The 24,666-nt window shown below is 57.1% G+C and overlaps 1 protein-coding gene across 1 annotated transcript in view; it reads left to right on the forward strand.

Moving 5' to 3' along the window:
* Nucleotides 1-852: 852 nt before the first annotated feature.
* IGSF9B (immunoglobulin superfamily member 9B) overlaps nucleotides 853-24,666 on the forward strand; it is a 49,057-nt gene continuing 25,243 nt past the window's right edge. Inside the window, exons 1-10 of the mRNA XM_037038228.1 lie at nucleotides 853-1,100; nucleotides 11,238-11,435; nucleotides 13,505-13,651; nucleotides 18,723-18,874; nucleotides 19,158-19,275; nucleotides 20,470-20,611; nucleotides 20,936-21,081; nucleotides 23,750-23,892; nucleotides 24,176-24,316; nucleotides 24,400-24,516. Coding sequence (XP_036894123.1) covers nucleotides 1,037-1,100; nucleotides 11,238-11,435; nucleotides 13,505-13,651; nucleotides 18,723-18,874; nucleotides 19,158-19,275; nucleotides 20,470-20,611; nucleotides 20,936-21,081; nucleotides 23,750-23,892; nucleotides 24,176-24,316; nucleotides 24,400-24,516 — 1,368 coding nt within the window. The 5' untranslated portion in view covers nucleotides 853-1,036. The remainder of the gene's footprint in view (nucleotides 1,101-11,237; nucleotides 11,436-13,504; nucleotides 13,652-18,722; nucleotides 18,875-19,157; nucleotides 19,276-20,469; nucleotides 20,612-20,935; nucleotides 21,082-23,749; nucleotides 23,893-24,175; nucleotides 24,317-24,399; nucleotides 24,517-24,666) is intronic.

Consider the following 24,666-nt stretch of genomic DNA (forward strand, 5'->3'; position numbering starts at 1 on the left):
AGGCAGCCTTTTTTAGAAGAAGGGCTGGGGGAACAACTTTTATTGCTCGAAGTTGAGATTCAGTAATGATGAGCAACGCTGACCCGCACTGGGGGAGGCAGTCTGTGTTCCAGAGGCGGGTCCCTGACACTCCTGCCCCTGAACCAATGACTCATTCTAAATCTTTGCGATTGTCAGAGGTCATTTTAGTCATCCCCCTGCCTTCAGGCTGGATGGAACCTAACTTAACAACACGTTCGGGTAGGAGGGGTACATTGCTGAGGGAAGTGTGTCCCTGTGTGCGGAAGGGGCTGGGGGAGGGGGAGGTGGCGCATGACCTCTTTGAAAAGATCTCCAGCGAAGGACGTTCCCGAGCTTTCCCAGACTGCCAGTTCCTGGGTTTCCCCATCACTGAATCAGCATCATACTCCCGGGAATTGCTTTTAGCTGGATGGAAACCGGATGTTGGGTTCCCTGGGTGGGCGGGGGCGACGTCCCCTCAGAACTGTCATGGGTAATTGAGACTCACAGGGTCCTATTATCAAGCCAGAAAAGCTACCATTTATTTTACCAGAAACTTGCCATGCAGTGTGAGCAAAGAAGGGAACAGAGCAGAGTCGCTACAACGCCTTGTCTCTGGCAATGCGCATGATTCTGCGGCTCTGTGCTGGCTACACTTCAACGCACCTTGAAATGGGCTCGCCTCCGAGCCCTGACGGGCAGACCTCGAAGCCAATCGTCTCTGAGGTTTGTGGGCGGTGACCAATGGGTGGGAGGTGAGGGCGGAGCCGGAGACCCGGCAGCTAGGCTTCATTGTGGCTCTGGCTTCGCTCTGCCTGGGCTGGTAGTGCAGGTGCCGCTGCGCCGGGCCCCGGGAGCCTGCGCGCCGAGCCTAGCGGAGCCGAGGAGGGATGGGGAGCGGGCCGCCCAGGCTGCAGGAACATCAGCGCGGGGCGTAGGAGGGTCGAGCGGGCGTGAGCAAGCGCTCGGGCGAGAAGTGTGCGGCGCAGGAGCACTTGCGATAGGATGAGGTTCTTGGCTGGCGCGCGGTAGTACTATGATTTGGTATGTGGCCACTTTGATAGCAAGTGTGATCAGCACCCGAGGTCTTGCGGCTCAAGGTGAGTTGAAGTGCAGCGTCCCTGTTCTGCCCCTCCCGACGTTCTCATCCCCTTCCTCCCCACCTCAGGCTCCCTGGCCCCTCCGAGCGCCGCGCCTTTTCCACGGGTGAGGCTCCGGCTCCAGCCAGGCGCGCTCCGGCACACTGCTGGGGAGGGCCGGGGGCTGCGGGCCAGAGGGTCGGGCGGGATGAGGTCCTAGTTCCCGGGCTGCCGAGCACACGGGAAAAGACACCTAGGGATCGGGGTTGATTTTGCTCACACTCGCCCCAGGTCTTTACACCGGCGTGCCGAGCCCGATGCTCTTAACCAGAGCAGCTGTCCTCTTGAGGGTTAGGGAGTCGGCGGCTTTCCTAACTCTGGAAGCCGGGGAGTTTGCGGGTGTTCGGGCAGGCTGCAGCACTCTCGCGCCACCGCTCCGCAGACGAGCCCTTGCAGGTAGGCGCGACCCAGAGCCTTGGGACTTCACACATGGCTAAGGGACAGAGTTATCCGCCCTGGGGGCGCCCATCACTCCAGCCTGCGCCCCTCCTAACCACAAATCTTGGCAACCAGAGGTCGAATCCTTCTCTCAGGGCTGGGGGTGCATGTAGACCCAAGAGAGGTGAAGAGCGGGTGTCCCGAGGAGTGTCCGTTTTTGGCTAGCCAAATCAGGAGCCGGCACCTGTCTGAGCCCTACCTGGGCCTGGCCAGGTAAAAGTTCCCTGGGAGCAAGCCGCAGCCGGGCTGACTCCAGGTCCCCCCCAACCAGGCTTCGAGGAAGAGCTGGCTGGGGCCAAGAGTAGCGGGGGAGGGGGTCCCCGCTGCTGCATCTCGGAGCGCAGGGAGGTCTTTCTTTTTTATTTCCAACCCCCTCGTCTGAGCTGGGGATGAGACTAGAGGGAAGCCGGCGAGTTGGGTGATGCGCGCGTGAACGCGCGGGCTTTTGCTCTGGAGACGGGCAAAGCGACCTACAAGCCGCTGGGTGGCACCTTCAGCTCTCGGCCCTTGTATGGAAGTAGGAGCGCAGCCTGGAGGGTGCCAGGACTCTGAGCTCACGGTTCTCGGCGCTCAGACACCACCCAGCAGCGGACAAGTTCACAGAGCCTGGAGGAGATGGCTGCCGGAGAGAACCGGTCTTTGGATGGAAGTCAGCAAGGGAGAACCCGCCAAGGAGAGAACCCACTCTCAGCGGCGCTAGGGCAGAAGAAGGTGTGGGCAGGAGGCACCTTTTACAGCATCCTCTCCTCACCTTGTCTGGGGCTGTGGAGGTGGGGGGGGGGAGTGATTTGAGAAAGTTTCTGGAATGGAATGCCTCCCATGCTATTGGGGGAGGGGGACGTCTGGACACAGAACCAGAGAAGGGCTGGGGGAAGGGTGATTTTGTTAAACGATATGTTGACCTGGATGGTTTTAAAACTCTATTTGTCAGATGGGGAAACTGAGGCCAGGGAGACTGCAAGGCTCCTATGGAGTGGGGATGGGTGTGAGGTCCCAATGCCCTCATCCTCCCCTCCAGTTTTTGGCGTGTTCCCGCTACCGGACTGTCTCTGAAAGCACAAAAGGATATGTTGGGCTTTTTGAATAAAAAAGAGACACTGAAGGGAGGCTCTGCAATAGTCTCCACAGCTGAGGACTAATGGTGAGGGGACTGGAGTTTTTGCAAGTTTAAGCACAGAGTAAAGGAAAATGGCTTTATATTGCAGCAACACACAAAATGGCCAGACAGAAAGAAGGACTTCCTGATATTGCATGTTGCTGGGCATGAAGGTTATGCCTTCTTTCTGGGTGTGGAGAGGGCCCTCTGTTTGGGGTGGCTCAACCTGCACCCCTGTCTGCCACTCCTTTTTGGTCTTGGGATCTTTTTAGCCTAGTGAGGGTCTGTATGTAGTGGTTAAGGACCTATGACTAGAGTCAAACAGCATGGATTCAAATTGCTGGCCTTGTGACCTTGGAAAAGTTGTTAAGCTCTCTAAGTATTATTTGCCTCATTGGAAAATGGGGTTAACAGGATGAACTTGTAGTATTTTTGTGAATATCAGTGCTAAGAGATGAGTGACTGTGTGTTATATAGTAAGTACTCAATAAATGTTAATATTGTTGTTAATGAATGACTCCTTGTTATATAGTATGTGCTCAATAAATGTTAACATTTTATTATTATTTCATTATCTCTGGGGTTCCAGGCTTCTCAATTTCTTTCCCTCAGGGCCATTCAGGGCACTGAACCAGCATTGTCCTGCGGGGAGGAGGGTCAGAAGGCTGCCTCTCTTAGGAACCAAGTGCCCTTTCATAGGCTGACCTTGCCTGGGAGGAACCTCATATTCCTCTGCAGCCCAGGGAGATGTGTGGAGGGCATGCAGGCTTCTGGGCTGCTTGGAAATCCTTTGAAAAGTCTGCAAAATGGGGATTTTGTCTGTGGCCAGAGGCTTGTGGGAAGAACGCAGCAGGTCGTAGCCTCAGAGCCTCTGCAGGGAGGGAGAAGGGGGGCTCTGCATGGCAGGCGCCTGCTCACATGAGAAACGGCAGTGTTCAAATACCGCCTGTGTGTGAGAGCTCAGCTGTTCTCTGACTGGCAGAGGTGACTTCCGGGGAGATTCCTGAGGGGGCGGGACTTTGAGATGCCATGCTTGGGGTCTGCCGGAAGCAGGAGCTGCTCAAGCACAGGGGTGAAGGGGGGATGGGACAGTGGTAGGGATGGGCTCCTGGGGTTGGGGAGGGTGTGGAGAAGAGAGAGATCAGAGAACTATCTGGAGTCTGGGGTGTTAGGAGCCTCAGCATCTCAGATTTTCGATGAGTGAGCCTGGGGAAGGACCCTGGGCCATGCTTAGCTGACTCTGGGCCTTGATTCCCAAGTCTCCTTCCTCCTGTCTACCACCGATTCTTGGCTGGATTACACCTGACTACAGTGTCCCTGAATAAAGTGGAGTTCTGACTCAGATCCTGCTGGTAGCTGGACCAGGGCCCTCTACTCTCTGCCTGGCCTTGACCCTTTGCTCTCCCTTTGATAATGAAGATGAGAGGGAGGAGGTAGGGACCTGGGGGTTGCAAGCAAGACCTCGTGGGCAGCCTATCAAGCCAGGAGAGACTTGGCTCAGGAAGTGGCCAAGTGTGCGCCCGCCCCTTCCTAGTACGCATGCTGGAGGCAGAGTTGTGTCTGTAGCAGGCCGTGTGTACCCTGGGAGAAGCAGAGGAGGTGGTGGGCTGGAAGGGGCATGGTGGGGGGGCAGTGGGAAGAGTCAGCTTGCAGCTACTGGCCTGAGGCCGGACATAGGCTGGACTTGGAGTTGTCAGGTCCCAGAGCTGGGTGGTTTCATGTTTAGGGCCCTGAGATAGAAAGCAGGGATCTGGTTACCCAAGGAGCAGAGGCTGCCTAGTTGCAGAGATGCAGAAACTCAGCCTCTCCCTTCCCCTGCCTCTCTCCTCTTGGCTCTGCTTCCTCCTGCAGTGCCTGTTTTCTCTACCCCCACCACCGGCCCAGCCAGGGTGTGGCTCCCAGGGCCTGGCCTGCTGCTTCCCCTTCTTCCTGGCCTCTTTCTTTCTCTGGCGTGCTGGGAATCTTCCTGTGTGCCTTACCTAGGAAGTCAAGGCAGGGAGACAAACCCCAAAGGGGGCTAGGCCTGAGATTTTCTGTGCTTCTCCACTAACATTTCCTCCCCTCTTCCCCCATCCTGTGGCCTCCTCAGGATGGGGCCCAGGGGCTCAGGGAGCCATTCTCTTCTGTCTGCTCCCCAGGATGGGTTAAACAGCTTGCGTGAAGAATGGCTCTGAATCGTGAGAAGAGCTGTAATTGGTACAAGCTGTCTGGAGGTGTGTGCGTGTCTGCATATAGGTGTGTGTGTGTCTGTGTGTGTGCACATGTGCGTGCATGCCTATGTGTGCTTATGTGGTTTATATGCACCTGTGTGGGATGTAGCAGGACAGGGGGCCGTCTGTCTGCGGGCACGAAGTGGGGAGTCACTCTGCTCCAAGTGCTGTGGGTGGCAGCAAGACTAGACTCAGAGCAGATGCCTTGCTTTCCTTATCCCCCAGGTCTGCACCTGAGTTTAGGCAGCCCAGAAGTTTCCAAAGGTGGGGGCTCAGCCCAGGTTCCAGATTTAAGGATGGCTGAAATCCCTGAGAGAAAGCCTGAGGTGGGGGACAAACACAGAGAGCCCCTGGGAATGCTGACGGCAGGTCTGTCCTGCTCCCGTGGCTCTGATACCCATTGCCTGTCACTCAGGGCGGCCCAGAGGATGGAAGGGCTGGGTCCCAGGCAAGATGGGAAAGGGTGCTGGGTTGGAGAGGCAGCCGGTAGCCTAGCCCCTCAGGGCACTGCCCATGGGTGTCAGTTCACTCTGCCCCTAGCAGCTGACCTATTTTCTTAGGAATCTCCGGCTTTCTGTTTTCTCTTGCGTGAATAAGCAGCAGACTGGTGAGCAGGGAGAAAATTCCATATGGCCAGGGCTTTGGGGGAGGTCCCAGCCAGCCTGACTGTTCTTTGGAGAAGAGGGGACTGCAATAGTTTCCTCTAGGCCTGTCCTGTCCCCTGTCCCCAGCCCCTTTACGTCGCTCCTGGTCACAGGCACACCCACCAAGACAGTCTGTGGCAGACAGCTTGCAGCTGGGCTCGTCCTCACAAACTGTGCGAGGTAAGCCACTGTCCTCATTTTCCAGCTTCAGAGCAGGGGACACTGCACTGTCAGCAAAGAGAGGGCTTTGACTTCCCACTTACCATGTCTACCTGGCACCTTACCTGAGGGTTGGGACCCTGTGCCAGGCAGAGCCCACTGTGTCCTCACCTGGTGAGGCCCACCCACTGGCCCAGGAGAGCATGTGCATGTTCGACTATGCCTCACGTGCCTGTAGGTACAGGCCTCCGCCTGCCTGGGTGGTGGGGAGGGCCTGGGGTGGGATACAGCTTTGCCTTTCTGCTGAGGAGCCATTATTACAGGAGCAGAGCAGAGGTTGAATTACTGGCTGCTTCCTGTCAGGGGCTCTTGGGGAAGGAAGGGCTCTTGGAAAGATAATCTAGTAGCCAAGAGCAAATTAAGGCTGCTAATCGCATCACTGCCTTGTGGACTGCTGGGGGAACCCTCCCCAGAGGAGTTGTGGGGAGAGGTACCCACGGGGGGAAGGAGGCCTGCCATCCATGCCTTCCACCCCGGCACTGAACTTTCCTGCCAGGCCAGTCTGCACTTGCCTGACCTCTGACTTCCCACCCTGGGAGGTTTGAAGTGGGGTTTCCTAGTCCTAGGGGGAGACCACAGGAGGTGGGGATGTCCCTTTGGACCTGTCTAGCAGCCATGTGCAGTCTTCTCTGGAGGCAGAATGGTACCCAGGTGGCCTCTAGCCCACCTGCCTCTGGAAAGAATGGGGCACTGAGTGATGGTCTGATGACAGGCACCTTCTCCATCTCACACTTCCGGCATGTTCTTGGCTTTGCTTCAGACAGCAGGGAGCCTGGCTCCCGCCTCCCTCACGCTACCCCTGTGGGTATGCCTCCCGGGGAGCCTGAGTCGCCAGCTCCCTGGAAACTCCTGGGGCCTCCTAGCTTGTCAGGGAGAAATGATTGGGGTACTATCAGGGGCTGTGCCTTTTTTGGACTCAGCAGAGATTATTTTTAGGCTGGCAGATGGAGGTGGCAGTGGCTGTCGCTTGTATTATTAGACAACAGGCCTGTCGTTTGGGAGTCTGGTGCCCAGAGGCAGAGAAGGAGGAGGAGGAAGAGGAGGCTCTGGGAGGGGCCTGCACTCCTGGGCCCTGCAGCCCGAGCTCACTCAGGGTCGTCTCTGATGGTCCAGTGACACCAGCTCAGTCAGAGGCGGCTAGCTGCCTTCTGTGGTGCCTGCCTTGTCGACCTTGCCTGGTCCTGGGCTGCAGGAGCCAGGCTGTTGGACACTGTGAGGAGCCTGCTGTGGGGATGGGGCAGTGGGGTGGGGGGTGTGATTTCTTGGGTGCAGTGGGCGAGAGGCCTCGGTGCCTGGACTGTGGTCTACAGGATGGTGCAAAGGAATGCAGGCAAAGAGGGGCCGGAAGCTTCCTCTCCTGCCACCCGAGTGACCTGGCTGCCCCTCCCAGTTGGCTCACTTGTGAGAAGGAGATGATGGTCCTCCTGTCAGGTGGGCCTGGTGGGCACTCAGTGAGCTCCGCCTTACGTGCCCGGCAGGGAGCCTGGCCTACGGTAGGTGTGCAGCAGGTGTGCAGCGGAAGCTGCGGCTCTCCCTGCATTGGCACTTGCACCTTCTCTGGTATTAAGAGTGTCTCCCAGTTTCAGTGGCTCTGCCCTGGTGGAAGAGCTCCAGGCTGTGAATGTCAGCAGGTACGGGGCTGTGCCAGGCCCTGGATGCCCATGATTCTGGGCTCACAGGGGATCCTGTGGCAGCCCTGGACTCGGTGTCCGCTGGGCACCACCTGGCCCAGAGAGCAGGAGACTTGTACCCTGTGGGCTTTGCAAAGGTCAGCCAGACTGCAGGGGCCACCCCATCCTCCTTACCCTCCTGCTCTCTTTTGTATACTGGGGTGAAACAGCTCCGAAGTGGGCCAGCAGAGCCCCAGGCACAGAGTGGCTCGAGAACTGCTGTGTTCTGCCTTGTCTAAACTGGGGATGTGAACTGCTCGAGAACTGCTGTGTTCTGCCTTGTCTAAACTGGGGATGTGAACTCCAGGATGCCTTGCAGCCTCCGGCTGTCGTCGCCCCTGAGGATGCCCGCTTCCTCCATGAGGTTGCAGCTGCCCCTGTGAGCTGCTCAGGCCCCTGTGATGGGGTTGGGGGTCTTTCTACTTTTTGCAGCTTCTCCCCACCTCAGGTCACGTCCCTCCTTTTCTTCCCTCCCCACCCTCCCCACCCTCCCCGGCCCTTCCTCGGCCCCCCCCCCCTTCCTTCCTGCTCCCTTCAGAACCAGTGGGCACGTGATTCAGTCTGCTCTGCTGGAGAGAAGCCCACCTGTTCCCTGAAGGAGCAGCCTCAGCTCGTCCCCTCCTGGTCCTGGGTCCTGGGTCCTGGGTCCTGGGAAGGCCTGTGTCTGTGTCCCAGCAGCAAGTCCTTCGTGCCTGTGTTCCTCTCTGCCTGTGTCTGGTTTGCACTGAACCTGCCTCTGTGTCTCTCCTTTCTTGCTTCTTCAATCTCTTGTCACTCTTTGGCTTGGGTTGGTGCCCTCCTGGGTTGGAGTTTCTATCTCTTGTCCATCATGCCTCTCTTCCCTCTTCACTGCTAGCCTGTTTACATTTGTGTGTGTATGGTGAGATTTTCTGTAGGAAGTGTTTTATTAGACATGCTTTGACTCAGAAAGGATTCCACTTAGGGAAAAGTGCTGGTGGGTGATGGAGAGAACGTGTGTGCGTGCGTGTGTGTGTGTGTGTGTGTGTGTGTGTGGTGGGGGGGGGGTGAGGAGATGAAAAAGCCGGTAAATAGTTTAGGATCCAGAAAACCAGGAGGGTGGGACTCAGTCCCGAGGCTTTCTTCTTGGGGAATTCCGTCTCTTTTGCCCTTTTCTCATCTTCCGATGCTTAGCTCACTGTGCCCTTTTTCAGGTGCTTGTCCCCAGTGGGGTCCTTGAGAAGAGATTCAGGATGTGGCTGTCTGGCTGAGGGGGTGACCCCCAGGGGCTGGCGGGCGTGGGGGTGGGGGTGGGGTGGAGACCTGCAGCCTGCTCCTGGGCTGGGGGAGGTGTAAACCAGGCTGCCTCATTGCCATGCAGTGAGAATGAGGCAGCTGGAGGTGCAAATGAGTAGCTGGCCCAGTAGGAACCCATGTCAGAGCCTAGAGCCCACCTACCTCCCGGGCTTGACCCTGCAGTCCTCCACCCCAGCAGCCTGAGAGCTCCAGAGCCCAAGCTTCACTGGTAGAGGTGGGCAGCCACCTACCTGCCTGGCAGGGCATGGCCTCTGTTTCTGCTGCCCTAGGCTCCAGTGTCAAAGGCTTCAGTGCTCCTTGAGAAGGAGCGCCCCCTACCAGGTTACCCAGTTCAGGGGAATAGCTCCCTTCCCACCACTCCTCTATTTCCCTCGTGCATCTTCTCTGCACACACACATCTGCACACACCCACATGTCCCTTTGCCTAGAGCAGCACACATGTATGCACACACACATGCATATGCACTTGGCTTCCCCTGTTCACTCATGGTACCCACTGCTTGTCCATTCCACCTGGGACTGGGATCTGCCTTTGTGCTCCAGATGCTGGGAGGCAGGCTCTGTCACTATGTGGGTGCCCCTGGGGCTGTGGGGGAGGCACCTGCTGCAGCATGGCCCTCTCCATGCTTTCCTGGAGGGGCTGGAATTCAAATTTAGTCTGAAGCAGGATTGGGGGTGGGGGGAATTGGGAAACCTGCTGGGGCCTCAGGCAGGTGAGTGCAACACTCTGCTCCAAAAATACTCTGTGATCTTAGCTCTTTCTCTAGAAAACAGTGATGTCACCAGTAGCCAATCAGCTTCTGGAAGGTCTTTCCTCCTCCTCCTTCTGCAACTTGCAGGGGAGAAGCAGGAGAGGGGGAGGAAGAGAAGGAGAGATACAGGGAGACACACAGACAACATACAGACAGACACAGGAACAGATGAAACACAGAAACACACAAGCAAGAGAGGGAGGTTCACACAGAAAAAAAGCAGGCAAACTCCTTCCCCTTGCACAGCTGAACAGAAATCCTCGTACCCCACCCCCAACTCTCTCTCTCTCTGATAGGAGACTTAAAAACAGGAGACAGGAGAGTAGACAGAATCACCCCATAGGGTGGGAGCTGGAGAGACAGAGACATGGAGAAGGAGCTAGAAAAGGAGTCGACAGACAGCAGGGAGGCAGCGACTAGAGAAAGGCAGAGACAGGGACCAGAGAAAGAGACAGATGAGAGGAGGAGACAGGCAGGGGCACACAGGGGTCAGAGATGCATCAGGAGTCAGACCCAGAGGCAGACAGACTCGCTCTGCTCTGGGCATCCTCTCTGGGCTGGTGGGAGGCCCCTAGCTCCCCGGTTTTCAGCCTCAAGGAGGAGCTGCTGTCCATGGTGCTGCCTGTATGGGCTGGGAGGGAAATGGGTGGGGACCGGGAAACCCTGGTCTAGCCAAACTTGTGTTGGGTTGTGTGAAGGCAGGCAGGATGGAGAGGATTCCTCAGCTGTCCCTTTGGGAAGAAAGCTGGACAAGGTGGGTTTGAGGGCACAGAGGGCTGGTGTGGAGTTAGGCGTGTTGGGCAGTGGTGGGGGTTGCACCCGTTTTTAGGGCTTCCAGTGTTTAGGGTCCAGGAGCGAGCTATGGAGTCATGTGGAGCAGTGTCTGGGCTGACCTCCAGCGTGCGGGCTGGGGCTTGCTCACCGAACCCCCTGCCAGGAGGATGGGTGCACCCATTCTGGCTGCGTGGTGTGTCTTCTGCCCAAGGAAGCAGGATTTCCCCTTAGCTGGCTGAGGTTAGTGGGCCCCAGGGCTCCTCCTCTGTCCCCAGCATCCTGCTGTCCTAATAGTGATATCTGGGGTTTGGCAGCCTGATAGGTTTGCTGCTTGGGAACTGGAAGGCTAGAACCGCCCTCCCCCCAAAGCTGCAGGCCCAGCAGGGAGTAGGAGGAGGGGCCTGACAGCGTTTTTCTCTCTGGTGTTGCCCCTAGCAGCCTCAGCTCAGCTTGGTAGGGATTCCCTGTTCCTGTGTGGAGCACTCTTGTTTTGTGTTGCCAACATCAGACTGAATGGGGGTGGGGTGTAGGAGGAGGCCGGGCGGCAGCAGGGAGCTCCTAGCGGGCTCTGGTGGGAAGCGTCCTGGTGTAGGAAGATAGCCTGAGTTTACCCTTGGCCACAAGAGCCCAGGATGCGGTTCTGCTGAGCTTCTGCTGAGCTCCTGCGTCTTCTCAGTGTCCAGACCCTTTAGAATTCTTGGCGGGGGTCACAGGGAAGGGCAGTGGCTCTGGTCCTCAGGAGCAGTGACAGAAGAGCTGGCCTGCAGGACTGAGGGAGCTTCTTCCCTCTGCCCCTGCCCTGTGGGTTCATGGCTGGGGGACTGGGGGAGGCGGGAGGGAGTACGGGGGACCCTCTGAGGAGTTGGTGAGCTCCTCTTTAGGAAGAGGGCAGTTGGGGGGTAGTGACCTTGGGAGGGGAGCAGATGTCCTTGAACATGGGCAGAGGGCTGCCTCTGGGGCTGCCAGGGTAGGATCTCCTTGTCACCTCCCTTTCTGCTTCCAACTTTGCTGTCCCATTAGCTGCCCACGGCCTTCGAGAGGAGCCTGAGTTTGTGACGGCGAGAGCCGGTGAGAGCGTGGTTCTGCGATGCGACGTGATCCACCCGGTGACTGGACAGCCCCCGCCCTATGTTGTGGAGTGGTTCAAGTTCGGGGTGCCCATCCCGATCTTCATCAAGTTTGGCTACTACCCACCCCACGTGGACCCTGAGTATGCAGGTGAGCTCCAGGCCACTCTGCCTCCTGCCCTTGGTCTTGGCCATGCTGCCCCTCCCCTGCTGGGTCCCAGTGCTCCGTGGTCCAGCTTCCTCCTGCCTTCATCTCTTTTACCTCCTGTGTTTTTCTGACTGGTCTGTTATCTCTGTTTTCCACAGTCTCTGACTCTTTCTTCCCAACCTTTGGCCTTTGGAAGGTTTTAATTAAGTGGTGGAGGGAGAGGGACAAGGGGATGATGCAGACAGGAAGCCCTCCCAAACCATAAGGCCCGTGGTTTGCAGGGGCAGAGGCAGGAGTAGGAGACAGGGAAGCCTAGAAGGGAAGAGCCGATGGGGCGGAGGGCAGCTCTGTGCAGGCAGACGCTGAGTCAGAGCCGCCGGGGCTGGTGCTGTGGCTGCAGCAGCTGTGTGCTTCACTCTGCCCGGCTGTACCCACACCTCCCTCTGGCTCTGAAGTTGGACCTCATTCCTTAGTGTGTGTCTGCTTGTGGCGGTGCCTGCTCTCTGCTTCCGCTGCTGCAATTACCCCTGCAGCTGTGGCCTCACTGTGATCATTGCCAGCGCCTGACCGGGAGGAGGGTGTGGGGCGTGTGCATGTGTGAACATGTGAATGTGTATGCCTGTGCGAGTGCGTATATATGCACGAATGGATACACACACATGTGTGAACATGCATATGTGCACTGGCACACATGTGCATGTGCACAAAGCACGGGAGCACACACATATGTGGGCACAAGTGTGCATGTGTGAGCATGTACCTCCATGAGTATGGATGTGCATGTGTTTGCAAGTACACGCACATATGCAAACATATATGTGAACACATGCATCTGAATGTGAGCATGTCCACGTATGCACACGTGCACAGATGTGACTGCATAGCTGAGCATGCAAGTGTGTGATCATGTGCACACGCCAACATGTGAGTGTGATTGTGAGCATATATGTTCACACATGAATATGTGTGTGTGCATGGGTGAGCATGTGAGTGTGTGTGTGTGTGTGTGTGTGTGTATGTCTGTGTGTTGGGTTTTAAAGGAAGAGAGGAAACCAGTGGGACATGCCTTTTATCTTCACTGCAGTGCATTTCTCAGAAAACTTCAGGTCTCTCTCCCTCCCTCCTGCGCCTCTGCCTCTGCTCTTTTTGGCCTGGTTGGTTTCGATAGTCTGGCTTATAGGCAGATAATTTGGTGTAGAGACAAGGAGGCAAGCAGAGGAGCTTATGACATGCAGTGGGGGGCTGAGGTGGTGGCCAAGGGGCGGGAGGACCCTGAGCCTGCCGGGACATCCTCCCTTGCTGTGGAGGAAGGGGGTCCACTCTGCCTCCTGCTTGGCTCCTGCTGCAGATCTTACCTTCTCGGTGCTGTGAGACAAGCATTTTTGTGAGACAAAGCTGATCTCCTCAGGGGTCAAGGGTGAAGGTAAGGAGACTGGCCAGGGGTCTCTGCTCCACTGGCCGGCCCTTTCCTCCTTCTCAGGCTTATGGGCCTCGTGCCTTTGCCACCTAGGGGCGCTGGGCTCTGTCTAGATGAACAGCGACTGTGGCACCGGTGTCAGGAAGAGATCCTGGCACCCTGGTCCCCAGCCTGCCTTCCCTCTGCCAAACAGAAGGGGTGTGGGCCCCACCGGGAGAGGGGTGTTACTCCACCGGAATGGGAGTGCTCTGGGGGTTGCTCTAGATCCCCTGACATCCTTCCCTCCCTCCCTCATTCCCCCTCTCACCCTCCTTTCCCCTCAGCTCTGTATCCCTTTCCTTTGTCCCAAGAGATCTCCAAAAGGGGAGTGTTCTAAAGGACTGTGGCTCTTCTCAGCACCAGGCACAGAGTTGCCATTGCAGCTGGGATGGGGCCCGCCGAGGATGGAGGGTTGGGGAGGGCTTATGGCTCCGTAGCCAAGGCTTTATGCCTTTTTGCTTTGCCACCTGCAGCTAGAGGTCGGTGCCAGCTGTTATTTTGGGGCCCTGCCATGGGAAATGGTCTGCAGGTGGCAATGGGCCATTTGCCTTCAGCCAGAGAGGGGGTGTTGAGGGTTGGCTGCAGCACCGGGGCTCTTGTCCGCTCTGTCCCCCAGGCCGAGCGAGTCTCCATGATAAAGCGTCGTTGCGGCTGGAGCAGGTTCGCTCTGAGGACCAGGGGTGGTACGAGTGCAAAGTGCTCATGCTGGACCAGCAGTATGACACCTTCCACAACGGCAGCTGGGTCCACCTCACCATCAATGGTGAGTACCAGCCTCCTTCCCCGGGAGGGGGCAGCAGCCCAGGAAGCCTGCTCTTCGAGGTGTGGTGGAGGGGATGCCTCTCTTTGCACAGCACCCCATCTCCACTCCACATTGCTGCTGCATAGAGGAGCCTCGCAATGCAAGGCTCCCCACACTGTGCCCCCTGAGATGCACCCCCAGGGCCTCTGAGGTCAGTGCAGTGCCTGGGAAGAGCAGCTCCCCGTGCACGAGGTGGTGCTTGCTGTGGCCCGTGGTGTCAGAGCTCCGTGTTGGGGAGGCAAGAATCTGGTTCCTGAGAGCAGGAGCGGCCAGGGTTCGTGGAGGCTGAAGCTGCAACTGCTGCCACCACTTCCCAACCTAGGAGAGATCTGCTGGCCTGGGACGTGCCTCCCCACTCTCCAGTGGGGTTTCCAGAGTCCCCATGGCAGCCTTCCTTTTCAGGGTGACGTTTGGGTTCCTCGTTAAGTGCATTCATTCACATAGCATGTACTGAGGGGTCTGCAGTGTGCCAAGCCCGGCACCAGATGTTGGGAAGACGAAGCTGAGCAAACCCAGACTCAGTCCCTGCCTTTACTGGGTACTCTGTCTGATCAATTGGATGAATCCTGGGAAGAGTAACAGTTTTAATGGCGACCAGCTATTTATAGCTCAGGTTAAATGAGTTGTGCTGTGCTCGATGCATTTCAAGCATGCTGGTAAGGAAGCCCTATGTGGGCAGAAGCCCCAGGGTGCGTGCTGGTTCCAGTGCTGGCCTAGGTGAGGGGCCTGGGTCTTCCCAGATGGGAGTCCCATCATGTCACTGGCCATCCTGCCATGGGAGGAGAGCCTCTGGGGAAGCCAGGGGAAGCTGGAGCTGTGGAGAAAATTTGAAGGAGAGTGATCCCCATTGTGTGGGAAAAGCAGGCTGTTTCTGTTTCGTTTTTCTGGCTAGACCTTTATTGTTCTTTATTCAGTTTATTACAAGATGTAACCAGCTACCCCTGTGTTGCAGACCTAGGCTAGTTACTGAGGCTTCAGCAGCATGTATGCTTTGGAAGTGCACACACAGCTTGGGTCCATTCAGTTTTGATGTCTGCGACGGTAGATGCTGTGCTTGGGTGAGAGAAGCTGGTGTTGCTCCTGGCTCGGACACTGCCCTCAGTACTGATCTGCCCTGAAGGACGGCTCTGTCTGCCCTACCTTGCAGGGCCGGTCATTCCTCTCAGGGCTTGGGTCAGGCCATCCCCTTCTGGACTGAGAACCCATCCAGGGTGCTGGAGGTACAGAGAATTTTAGCCAGAGTGCTGACCCCTGGGAAAAGCAAACTCAGAGATGTAGCCTTCGGTCGGAGTTGGTCCAGGCTGCTCGACCCATTAGACGTAGTTGGCTCTGTCAGCCAGTCCCAGGAGGCTGATGGGAGGCTCATTTTAAACCTTTGGGGGGGGCTGTCCCCAGCACCCAGCAAGCTTTGAGTCACCTCCTTTTGATGCCAGCTGTTGTGTGTGCTGGGAATGAAAACTCATCTTAATATTAGCCCAAGCAAAACATAATTAGGAAGGTAAATCTGCTGCTAAAAGCTTCACTGACTGAACACTGAGCCAGAAGTCCCCACGCTACTTTCTCTCTCTCTCGTGCCCTTTCCTAAGCGAGGCTGGAATCTCAAAGCACCTCCTCCTGTTTCTTTTGCATCATCCCGCTGGTGTTGGTTTCAGCAACCTGAGAGACTAGGCATTCAGCAGACGCCCACGTGACAGGAAGTAGACTGTAGTGTGGAAGTGTGTGTTCTAGTACGTCTCTGTCTTAGTTTGCACGAGTGGGAGTTGATTCTCTGGGGATTCCTAGTTGCTCGGAGTGGAATTGGCATGGAATAGACCCTGAATCCATGTCACAAATCCTTGGCATGTTCGCCCTATGACCTTGGGATTCACCTCCCTAAGCTTCAGTTTTTCTGTTACCAAAAGCAATGCCTATGTGCAAAGTCGTTGTGAGGCTTAAGGGTGAGAAAGTGTCTTGCCCGGGTCTGAAATGCTCATTACATGTGAGTATTTATGTGTAAGATGCTGGCCACCTTCCTTGTCCAGAGGACAAACACGAAGTCAGATGGAAGTGCGTCCTTAGGGATGTGGCAACATAGGACAGTACCTCAGGCTGGAGGACGAAGAGGACTGTCATAGCCTGAAAGTCCTGGCGAGGCCACCAATAATCAACCACTCAAAACACATTCTTGAATGTCCACTCTGGCCAGCATTCGGGGTAGAGCAGTGGGCAGTCAGGTCCTGAGACAGTGGCCCTGTGGGCTTTGGGGGCACGGGTGAGGGAGAGCTTCTCCGACCAGGGAGGAGGAGTCAGCCAGGGGCAGGGCTGGGAGGTGGGGAAGAGTATTCCAGGTGGAGGGAGCAGCATGCCCGGAAGCCCAGAGGAAGGAGAGCTGGTGGGTTGTTTATATGGATGGGTTAGGCAGAAAAGCTAAGGATGTGCACCACGTGTTTCAGGTTTTAGACCCAGGGCTTCTCCGGAGCACTTTGTCCTTCCCAAGGAGCCTCCCTCCCAGACGGGTAGGGCAGTGGAGCCGCCAGGTCAGATGAGAGGGGATCTTTCTCCCTGGGTTATCCCCTCCACCCCAAGTTCGGAGCTTCCTTCCAGCATAAATGTCCTCCTTGCTGAAGGAGAGGGCCCGGAGCACCAACCTCTGTTGATTCTGAGAGTGCCTGTTTCATGTTGGCGTTTTCTGACTGGGATCACCTTTGGAAAATGAAAGGCCAGTGAGAAATTAGCATTACAAATTATCTCATTATCTTGGTGTGTTTTCTTGAAGATCAGTTGTGTGGCAACAGACCAAATTATTTCTTTACCACAGATAAAATACCTGAAAAGCCCAAGTGAGCCTCACTCCAGGTTGGCGAATTTCATGGCAGAGAGGCCAGCCTATCTCTAACGTGCACTATTAATTATAGGGCACTTGTAAAAAAGAATTAAGACTGGAAATGCAGCTGGCAAGCTAACCCCTAATTCAGTAAATAATCCAGAGTCAAACCATTATTTTCCTGAAAACTTGAACATGTTCAAAGCACTTTCTTGATTAGCACCTAAATAATAAAGTAATTATGTAATTTGCAATTAATTTGTCACTTCAGGACATAATTTAATTTATTATCTTTCCTTTAAGTTTAGTACCAGAGGTAATAGAGGCTGCCTTCTGTGCTGGCTGTGTTGCGGGGAGGGTGTGTGTGTGTGTGGTTGTGGGGGGCGGTCTGTTGGGGAGGAGAGCAAATTTCCGTGCAGGGGGAGAGGCCCGGAAGTTAGGGTTACAGGATTCCTTTTCAAGGATGTGGATGATTTTCGCCTTTTTTTTTTGGTGTATTAGATTTTGGATCAGAATTGGCTGCCTTGGGGATGTCTGTTGTGTGTGATGGAGTATGCTTTTTAATCCATTCAACACTCACTCTCCCAGTGTCCCTGTGTGCCCACACTGAGCTAAGGGCTTGGAAAGTCATGGCAGTAAATGGTCCTACCACATTGATGATCATAAGGAGTTTTAAGTATTTGCATTTGTGTTGGTCTGTAGGTGTGTGTGTGAGTGCGCCTTCATCCATCGTTCATTCATTCATTGTTCATTCATAGATCCATTCAGCAGATATTTGTTGAGTGTTCTATTACACACTAGGAACTATGCTAAAAGCTGGGTGTGCAGTGGGGTTTGTGGAAAAGACCTCTGCGCTTAAGGAGAGTTAGTGATAAATGCTTTAAAGACAATCACGCAGTCTAAGGGGGTAGACAACGCTGGAAGTGCCATCTCAGATCCAGATCGGCTGACCAGGCAAGGCAGACATGGCATCTTAGCAAAGCCTTGTGTGACTGAAGGAGGGAGGTCTTTGTATCAAGCTCCGAACAGAGAGGACAGCAAACGCAAGGGCCCCGAGGTTGGATGATCTTGGCACACTCGGGAAAGACAAAGAGGGCAGTGTGGTCAGGGCACAGTGAAGGGCAAAATCTGGTAGGTGAGGCTGGGGGAGGGGCAGAAGACACTTTCACTGGTTCTGGTGGCAGGTTCGTCTGGAGAGGAGAGGCCCTGCGAATGCTTCTCACGATGCTCCAGAGGCTCCTGGGGAGATGCCAGTGATGACAGCACTGGGGAAATACCAACACGTTGCACGCTTACATCGTACAAGATCCTGTTTACACACTGCAGCTCATTCATTCCTCACAGCAGTTCCAGAGGGCGGGGGTTTAGGTAAAGCCCAGAGAGGCTGAGTCCCTTGCCCAGGGTGGCACAACAGGTGCCAGGCTGGCACGGTGAATTTGGTGCTGAGCTTAGGATGCCTGGAGACGAGCTCAGAGTGCACTGTGGACCCACAGGGCAGTGTGCAGAAGTGGGGCCCCTCCTTGTCATCTCAGAAGACTGCGGAGCTCATGGTCCAAGGCGTCCAGATTGTCCGTATTTCCTCTGGAAGCAGCTCAGAGGACATGTGACCATGTCTCTTAAAAGCTGACTGTTCAAGAGGATGGAATTTTAGCTAAACCTCCAATCTGGGTGGTGGCGGAGGGGGACAGCCTTGTGTAGTTAGAGTAGCAGTAAACAGCAAGCAACCTGTCTGTCGGGGATGAGGGCAGGGAGCCTAGGTGGAGACAAATGGCGAATGTCTGCGAGGGTCTGGCCAGGCTGGGTGATGCCCATGAGGACAAAGACGGAAGGATGGTGGAGGAGTCCATGGAGCTGCTGGCAGACGCAGGCTCAGTGGAAGCCAGGGGAGAGCTGTCTTTCCTGCCCCCTCGTCTCAGTGCTGAGCTTGGTGCTTCCTGGTAGGCGCTCAGCAAACATGCATCTCTCGGGAATTTGCCAATTGCAATGGATAATATTTAGAACTTGGACACTGCCAGGCTGCCTTTGAATTCCAGGTCTCTCCTTGTGTGAGATTCATGGGCAGAGTACCTGTCTCCACCTTCCTTCCTTCATCCTTAGGCTTCGAAGAGGGTCACACAGGAGCCTGTGAGAATCATGAGGATCACACGGGTGTGGTGCCTGGGGCCGGCGGGCACGGCTCGGGGCAGCCACCTGCAATTCCCAGCCTGAGCCTACGTGGTCTCTTTGCAGCCCCTCCCACCTTTACAGAAACACCCCCCCAGTACATCGAGGCCAAGGAGGGTGGCAGCGTTACCATGACCTGCACAGCCTTTGGGAACCCCAAGCCTATTGTCACCTGGCTCAAGGAAGGGACACTCCTAGGTGCCAGTGGGAAATACCAGGTACGTGTGGGTCTTCGTTGGGCCACTGCACTCCCTTCTGCCTTCCTTGGCCCCTTCTCGCTCACCACGGCTGTCTGCACATGACCGTGGCACTGTGCAAAGGCACAGAGGAGGAGGGAACAGCAGGCAGACTGGCTGGGGTCTGTGTGGCTGGAGGGAGATGGCAAGCGAGGTACCTGTCTGTGTATCCCTGAGATGCATGAAGCTGAGGCCACCTCCTCCTGAGGGTGGTGTTGGCTTGGCCCCCGAGTGGGTGCTGAGCCCCGTCTCTCCTTGGCCCCAGGTGAGTGATGGGAGCCTGACGGTGACATCGGTCAGCCGGGAGGACAGAGGTGCCTACACCTGCCGTGCATACAGCATCCAAGGGGAGGCTGTCCACACCACCCACCTGCTTGTCCAAGGTGACACGGATTTCTCTGACTTGTCTGTGCCCTGGGCCCTTGTAGGGACTTGCAGCCCAGCAGAGCTGCCGTGGGCACCCCTAGGCTGCAGCTGGCACAGCTGGGGGCACATGGAAGTGGGCAGCCCAAACATCATGATCTCCTCTGTGGGAGCTCCCGTGGTGGCCCACTGTGGCTGTCACACCAGTGGCATGAGGCCCTGTGCTGGGGCGTTCCAATTTCTGTATCTGCCCAGATAGTGTTGGCATTTGGCTGAGCTGAGGTCCACACGATCAGCACCTGGCGGTTTCAGTCTGCCCTGCCTGGGGCCCCAGTGTGCCGGAAGCGGGGGTGGCATCTGGGTGGCAGGGTTTCTTCTCTGCTGAGCCCATCCGCCTGCTTGGCCTCCCACCCACCGCCTGCTGGGGGAGCTGGTGAGGGTGGTGGCGGCGGCTGGGGCTGCTGAGTGAGGCACGTGCTCTTCCTGAGTTTTGACGTGGCGCAGTTTGGAGGAGAGCTGCCCCCTGTCAGGAGGGAGCAAGCCAGGTGTCAGCTGCAGCCCGTCTGGAAAGCTAGTGCCAGGGGCTGCTGCAGTTCTACCCTCCCTCGGCTCTGCTCTCCCCACCCCTCTCCTTGCGCTGCTTGCTTAACCTCTGCCTGGTAAGAAGCTGCTCTGAAGGAGTGGCCTTTCACTCTGCCGGTGCCTCCTGCCCAGGGCTCTGTTGGAGAGGGTGGTCTGGCAGGGCTCGTGTGTGTGTGTGTGTGTGTGTGTGTGTGTGTGTGGGGGGGGGGGGTGTAATCTNGAGAGGGTGGTCTGGCAGGGCTCGTGTGTGTGTGTGTGTGTGTGTGTGGGGGGGGGGTGTTAGGTGGCTGGTTTGGGGAGCCAGGACTTATAGAGGGGTTAGGGATAGGGTCAGGGAGCAGGTATGTGCCAAGGTGTCTATAGCTGGCTCAAGGGGGCGGGCACACTGTGGCCACAGCAGCACTGTCTGCCTCTCTGGGACCTGTAGGGAGAATGAGGGCTGGAGCCCTGACAGCAGCTGGGAGTGTTTCCACGACAACTGCCTGGGGTTACTCTGCTGACTCTGGGGCCAGGGCTGCCCCCTCTCCCCCTGGAGCTCAGAGCACCCTTCCTGAGGCATCTCAGAGCCTCCTGGGAGGCCTTGTTCTCCCTGCCCCTCCAGGCGAGGTCATGTTTGTTTCCTGTGTCCCCAGGGCCGCCCTTCATAGTGTCTCCTCCTGAGAATATCACCGTCAATATATCCCAGGATGCTCTGCTTACCTGCCGGGCGGAGGCGTATCCTGGCAACCTCACTTACACCTGGTACTGGCAGGATGAGAATGTCTACTTTCAGAAGTGAGCAGCCTGCCCTGAGCTGTGATGGGGGGTGGGGTGCAGCCAGGCGTGCAGGAGCAAGGCCTCTGGGCCAGGGCTGCTACAGGCTGCCTTGGGCTCTGGTCCTTGGAGATGGGGTGGTCAATCCACAGTCCCACTTATGAGGGCCCGTGTCCGCATGGAGGGGCCTGGAGAGGGGCGCTGGGAGTGTGAGGGTCTGTGGGTTTCTGCTCAGGCACTGGGATGAAGGATTCAAGGTGCTGCCTTGCTCTGGGGTTTCATGGAAGGGCCTCTCCCTGCACCTGCCAACGCCCTCCCCTCCCTGTCTCCTTGCCGCCTCGACAGTGACCTGAAGCTGAGAGTGAGGATCCTGATTGATGGGACCCTGATCATCTTCCGGGTGAAGCCCGAGGACGCAGGGAAGTACACCTGCGTCCCTAGCAACAGTCTGGGGCGCTCCCCGTCGGCCTCAGCCTACCTGACTGTGCAGTGTGAGTAGGGACAAGGGAGCGCCTTGGTGGGTGGGGGCTCCAGCAGGTCCAGGCCACGTTGGCCAGGCTGCAGGCTGGAGGGCAACCTCGTGTCAGGGGGCGGGTAGAGGTGTGGCTGGGCCCTGGAGGCCCCTAAGAAGAGGCCCATAACCGGGCTTGTCAGCTGAGGTGAAACTGGCCCTTGCTGGTCCCCTATGGGCCGTGGGCTAGCTAGCTCATGCCATCAGCCAGGCGCAGGTGGGATTCAGGGACCGCAGACCTGAACGATTGCCCTTGCACTGAGTGCTGGCCAGCACCTGTCAGCACCTGTCAGCACCCGAAAGGCTCCCTGGTGCTTTTTTCTCAGGTATCTGAGGGATTGTAACTTGAACCTGTGTAGGGTTAGATTTCCAGGTAGTTCCCCGCCTTCCCGCATCCCAGAGTGGGTGAGGGGCCAGGGAGAGGGGATGGAACCCTCTTCTGGGGTGAGTTGATCCAGTTCTACCAACACCTGGCTCCCTCTCAGCTTCCTTGCCTGCCCCCCCCCCCCCCCCCCCCCCCCCCCGCCCNCCCCCCCCCCCCCCCCGCCCCCAAGGCCAGAGTTCCAACTGAACAAGATGGTCCTCCTGCCCCGAACAATGGGCAGCTTTTGTGTGACCACCACCATTCAGTTCGCTAACCTCCAGTACTTCAGCGGTCATTGCTTCCCCACCCTCCTGCGAGCTGATCATTGTGAGTGAGAAGGATGAGTAATGAGGATTAATTTCTTCCTTTTGATTTGCTGATGGCCCTGTCCCTCAGACAACAAAGGCCCCAGGTTGATGTTGTGTGTGACAGGCTCTACATCACTGAAGGAGCGTGTAGGAGAACTGCTCACCCCAAGGCGTGCAGTGGCAGGGTGAGGGGTATGACAATCTGTAGACGTGGCTGTGGTCAGCATTTGAGCTGGGGACAAGTAGAAGAGCCACTGGGGGTCCCAGGGGGCGGGTGCCTCTCTGACCCCCTTCAAGGAGCTGGGTGTGTGCACTGTCTGCCATTAAATGGGTGTGGAGGTGGAGCCCAGCTGGACCCCCGCTGGACCCGACCCCCCTGGAGCTCTGGATCTCTCGTTCTTATTGTTTTCTTCTCTACACCATGATGTTGCTGCTTGGGGCAAAGGCATCATTTCCCCCACTTCCGCTGTGAGCAAATTGCAAGGACTTACACCCTGCTCTGTTAGGAGTCCCACCTTTTTAAGAACTGTGAGGCCCAAGAAAAGCTTTGTGACCCCGGACATCAGGTCTGTCCCACCCAGACCTGCAGTAGGAAACAGCAAGTCAAGAACCTTTTCGTAAGTGACTACCATGTGCCCCAAGCTGTGCCGGATGCAAGAGCGTAGGGGAGGAAGGACTCCTCTTGGAACAGCACCCTGGCTGGTGTCTGCCACCTGTGCAGGAAGGTGGCGGTGGCAGAGGGAGAGAGCCGACAGCAGGTAGTCTCCAGGAGCGCGGTGGATCTGGCCAGGAGTGAGCCCCGTCCCCAGGGCCCTGGGCGGTGTCCTGCTGAGAGGCGGTGTGGTTTCCCCGCCGCTCCGGCCGTCGCCCACTGCCACTGTCCCTTTTTACCTCCTTCCTGCCTTCAGAGAGAATCGGGGGGGGGGGGGGGGGATTTTCAGGTGGGTGAGACAAGGATCTTTATTTCTGTGAAAAAGCAGTGTTCAGAGTATTTCCCATTCACAAACCCTTTGAAAACCTTGGAGGGAAAAAAAAACCTCTCTACCATACAAAAGTAGGAAGTTATGTCTAAATATATAACTCGGCCTGGTATTTATGTAATGCTGTTCTCTGAAGAGCTCCAAGTGCTTAAAAGATCCCCGCTCATTCATCCCCACTGCCTCCCTGGAAGTTCTGGATCTTTCTTCCTGGTAGCCCTTGGGGGAATGGCGGAGAGCGGAAAGGTGATGACTCACCGCCGGAGAGGACGTGGGGCTCTCGCTGCCGTCCCAGGACCAGTCATCTCTCCTGTCGCCCAGGCTGACGCAGCATTCCAGCTGCACAGAGGGGAAACTGAGGCCTGGGAGGTGGGGCACCCAGCGGAATGGACAGGAGAAGACCCACCTGCGCTTATTTATGCCTCTGCCCACCTCCTGCATAGGACTGCCACTCCCCTTGGCTTAGGATGTGGAGAGGGAGGAGCTGGCCCGGTGATAAGGGCCTGGGACGTGCAGCAGGTGGGGGAGCGTGAGGTCAGATGCTGACTCTGAGGTTGGTAGTGGGGGGCACGGGGCGGTCCATGGGGAAAACGCACAGGAGAGCTCCCGCCTGCAGTGATGTTCAGAGTTGAGGCATGTGAGGAGTGCTTCAGACCAGGGCAGGCCAGCACGTGCCTCCGAGGGCCTCTGAGCATTCAGAACAGAAGTACTAAAGCATCCTGTAGGCCTCACACACAAAAGAAGTCTGCAGCCTGCGCTGGGCTGGCTCCCTGCGGCCTCTGGGCTGTAAGCCCAGGAGGGCTGGGGCTGGTTTACCCTTCGTCATGAGGGGCCCAGCACTCGGCACTGGGCTGCCCATCAGTGTTTACTGAGTGGGCGGGGCGTGTGGAAGGCTGGACTTTGGGGGTGCTGTGGTGGCCCGGTCCCCTGCCTGGGCTTCTTCCTTCTTGATGTCCCGTGCGTCTCTCTTCTCTCCCACCCCACCCCACCCCTCTGCAGATCCAGCCCGTGTCCTCAACATGCCCCCTGTAATCTACGTGCCCGTGGGGATCCATGGCTACATCCGCTGCCCTGTGGACGCGGAGCCACCGGCCACTGTGGTCAAGTGGAATAAGGATGGCCGCCCCCTGCAGGTCGAGAAGGTGCTAGAGAGACGCATGTGGGGCCCCAGTGAGACACACCCTCCCGACACTGAGGTGCTGCCTCTTGGGGCCTGGGTCCCTGGCAGGAACTTTCCTCTCCCCACCAAAAACTCTGGGAAGGCACAGAGCTGCTTCCCATGGGGGCCTGCAGTCCGGCAGGGCACCGGGACACCCCGCCCCCAGGGCAGCTGGCGGGCCCACCCTGCCCAGCCCTGGCCCTGGTGGGGTGGCCTAGGTGTGTACCCCTGACCCTGGCTCCCCACTCTGCTGCCTGTTCCGGCAGAACCTAGGTTGGACCTTGATGGAGGATGGCTCCATCCGAATCGAGGAGGCCACAGAAGAGGCTCTTGGCACGTATACCTGTGTGCCTTACAATACCTTGGGGACCATGGGCCAGTCTGCTCCTGCGCGGCTAGTCCTGAAGGTGAGGCCCAGGACTGCCTGCGGCCTCCCAGTGGGTGGGTGCCCAAAATGCCCACCCTCATGGCCTTGCGGTGTTCTCCCTAGGACCCCCCGTATTTTACGGTGCTACCGGGCTGGGAGTACAGGCAGGAGGCCGGCCGGGAGCTGCTCATCCCCTGTGCGGCCGCAGGGGACCCCTTCCCTGTCATCAAGTGGAGAAAGGTACCCCTGGGTTCTTGAGCTCCGGGAAACGTGGTGAAGGGGAAGGGCCCAGCAGCGGCCCTGTTCTGATGGTCCAGGTGCTGAGGAGCCAGGGGGATGTCCCCCTGGGCTCCCTGGAAGAGGGGCATGGAGGGGTGTGGGCCGAGTGCT

This window comes from Sturnira hondurensis, unplaced genomic scaffold (assembly GCF_014824575.4).
Source record: "Sturnira hondurensis isolate 20B ecotype Veracruz unplaced genomic scaffold, ASM1482457v3 Scaffold0024152, whole genome shotgun sequence".
Lineage (NCBI taxonomy): Eukaryota > Metazoa > Chordata > Mammalia > Chiroptera > Phyllostomidae > Sturnira > Sturnira hondurensis.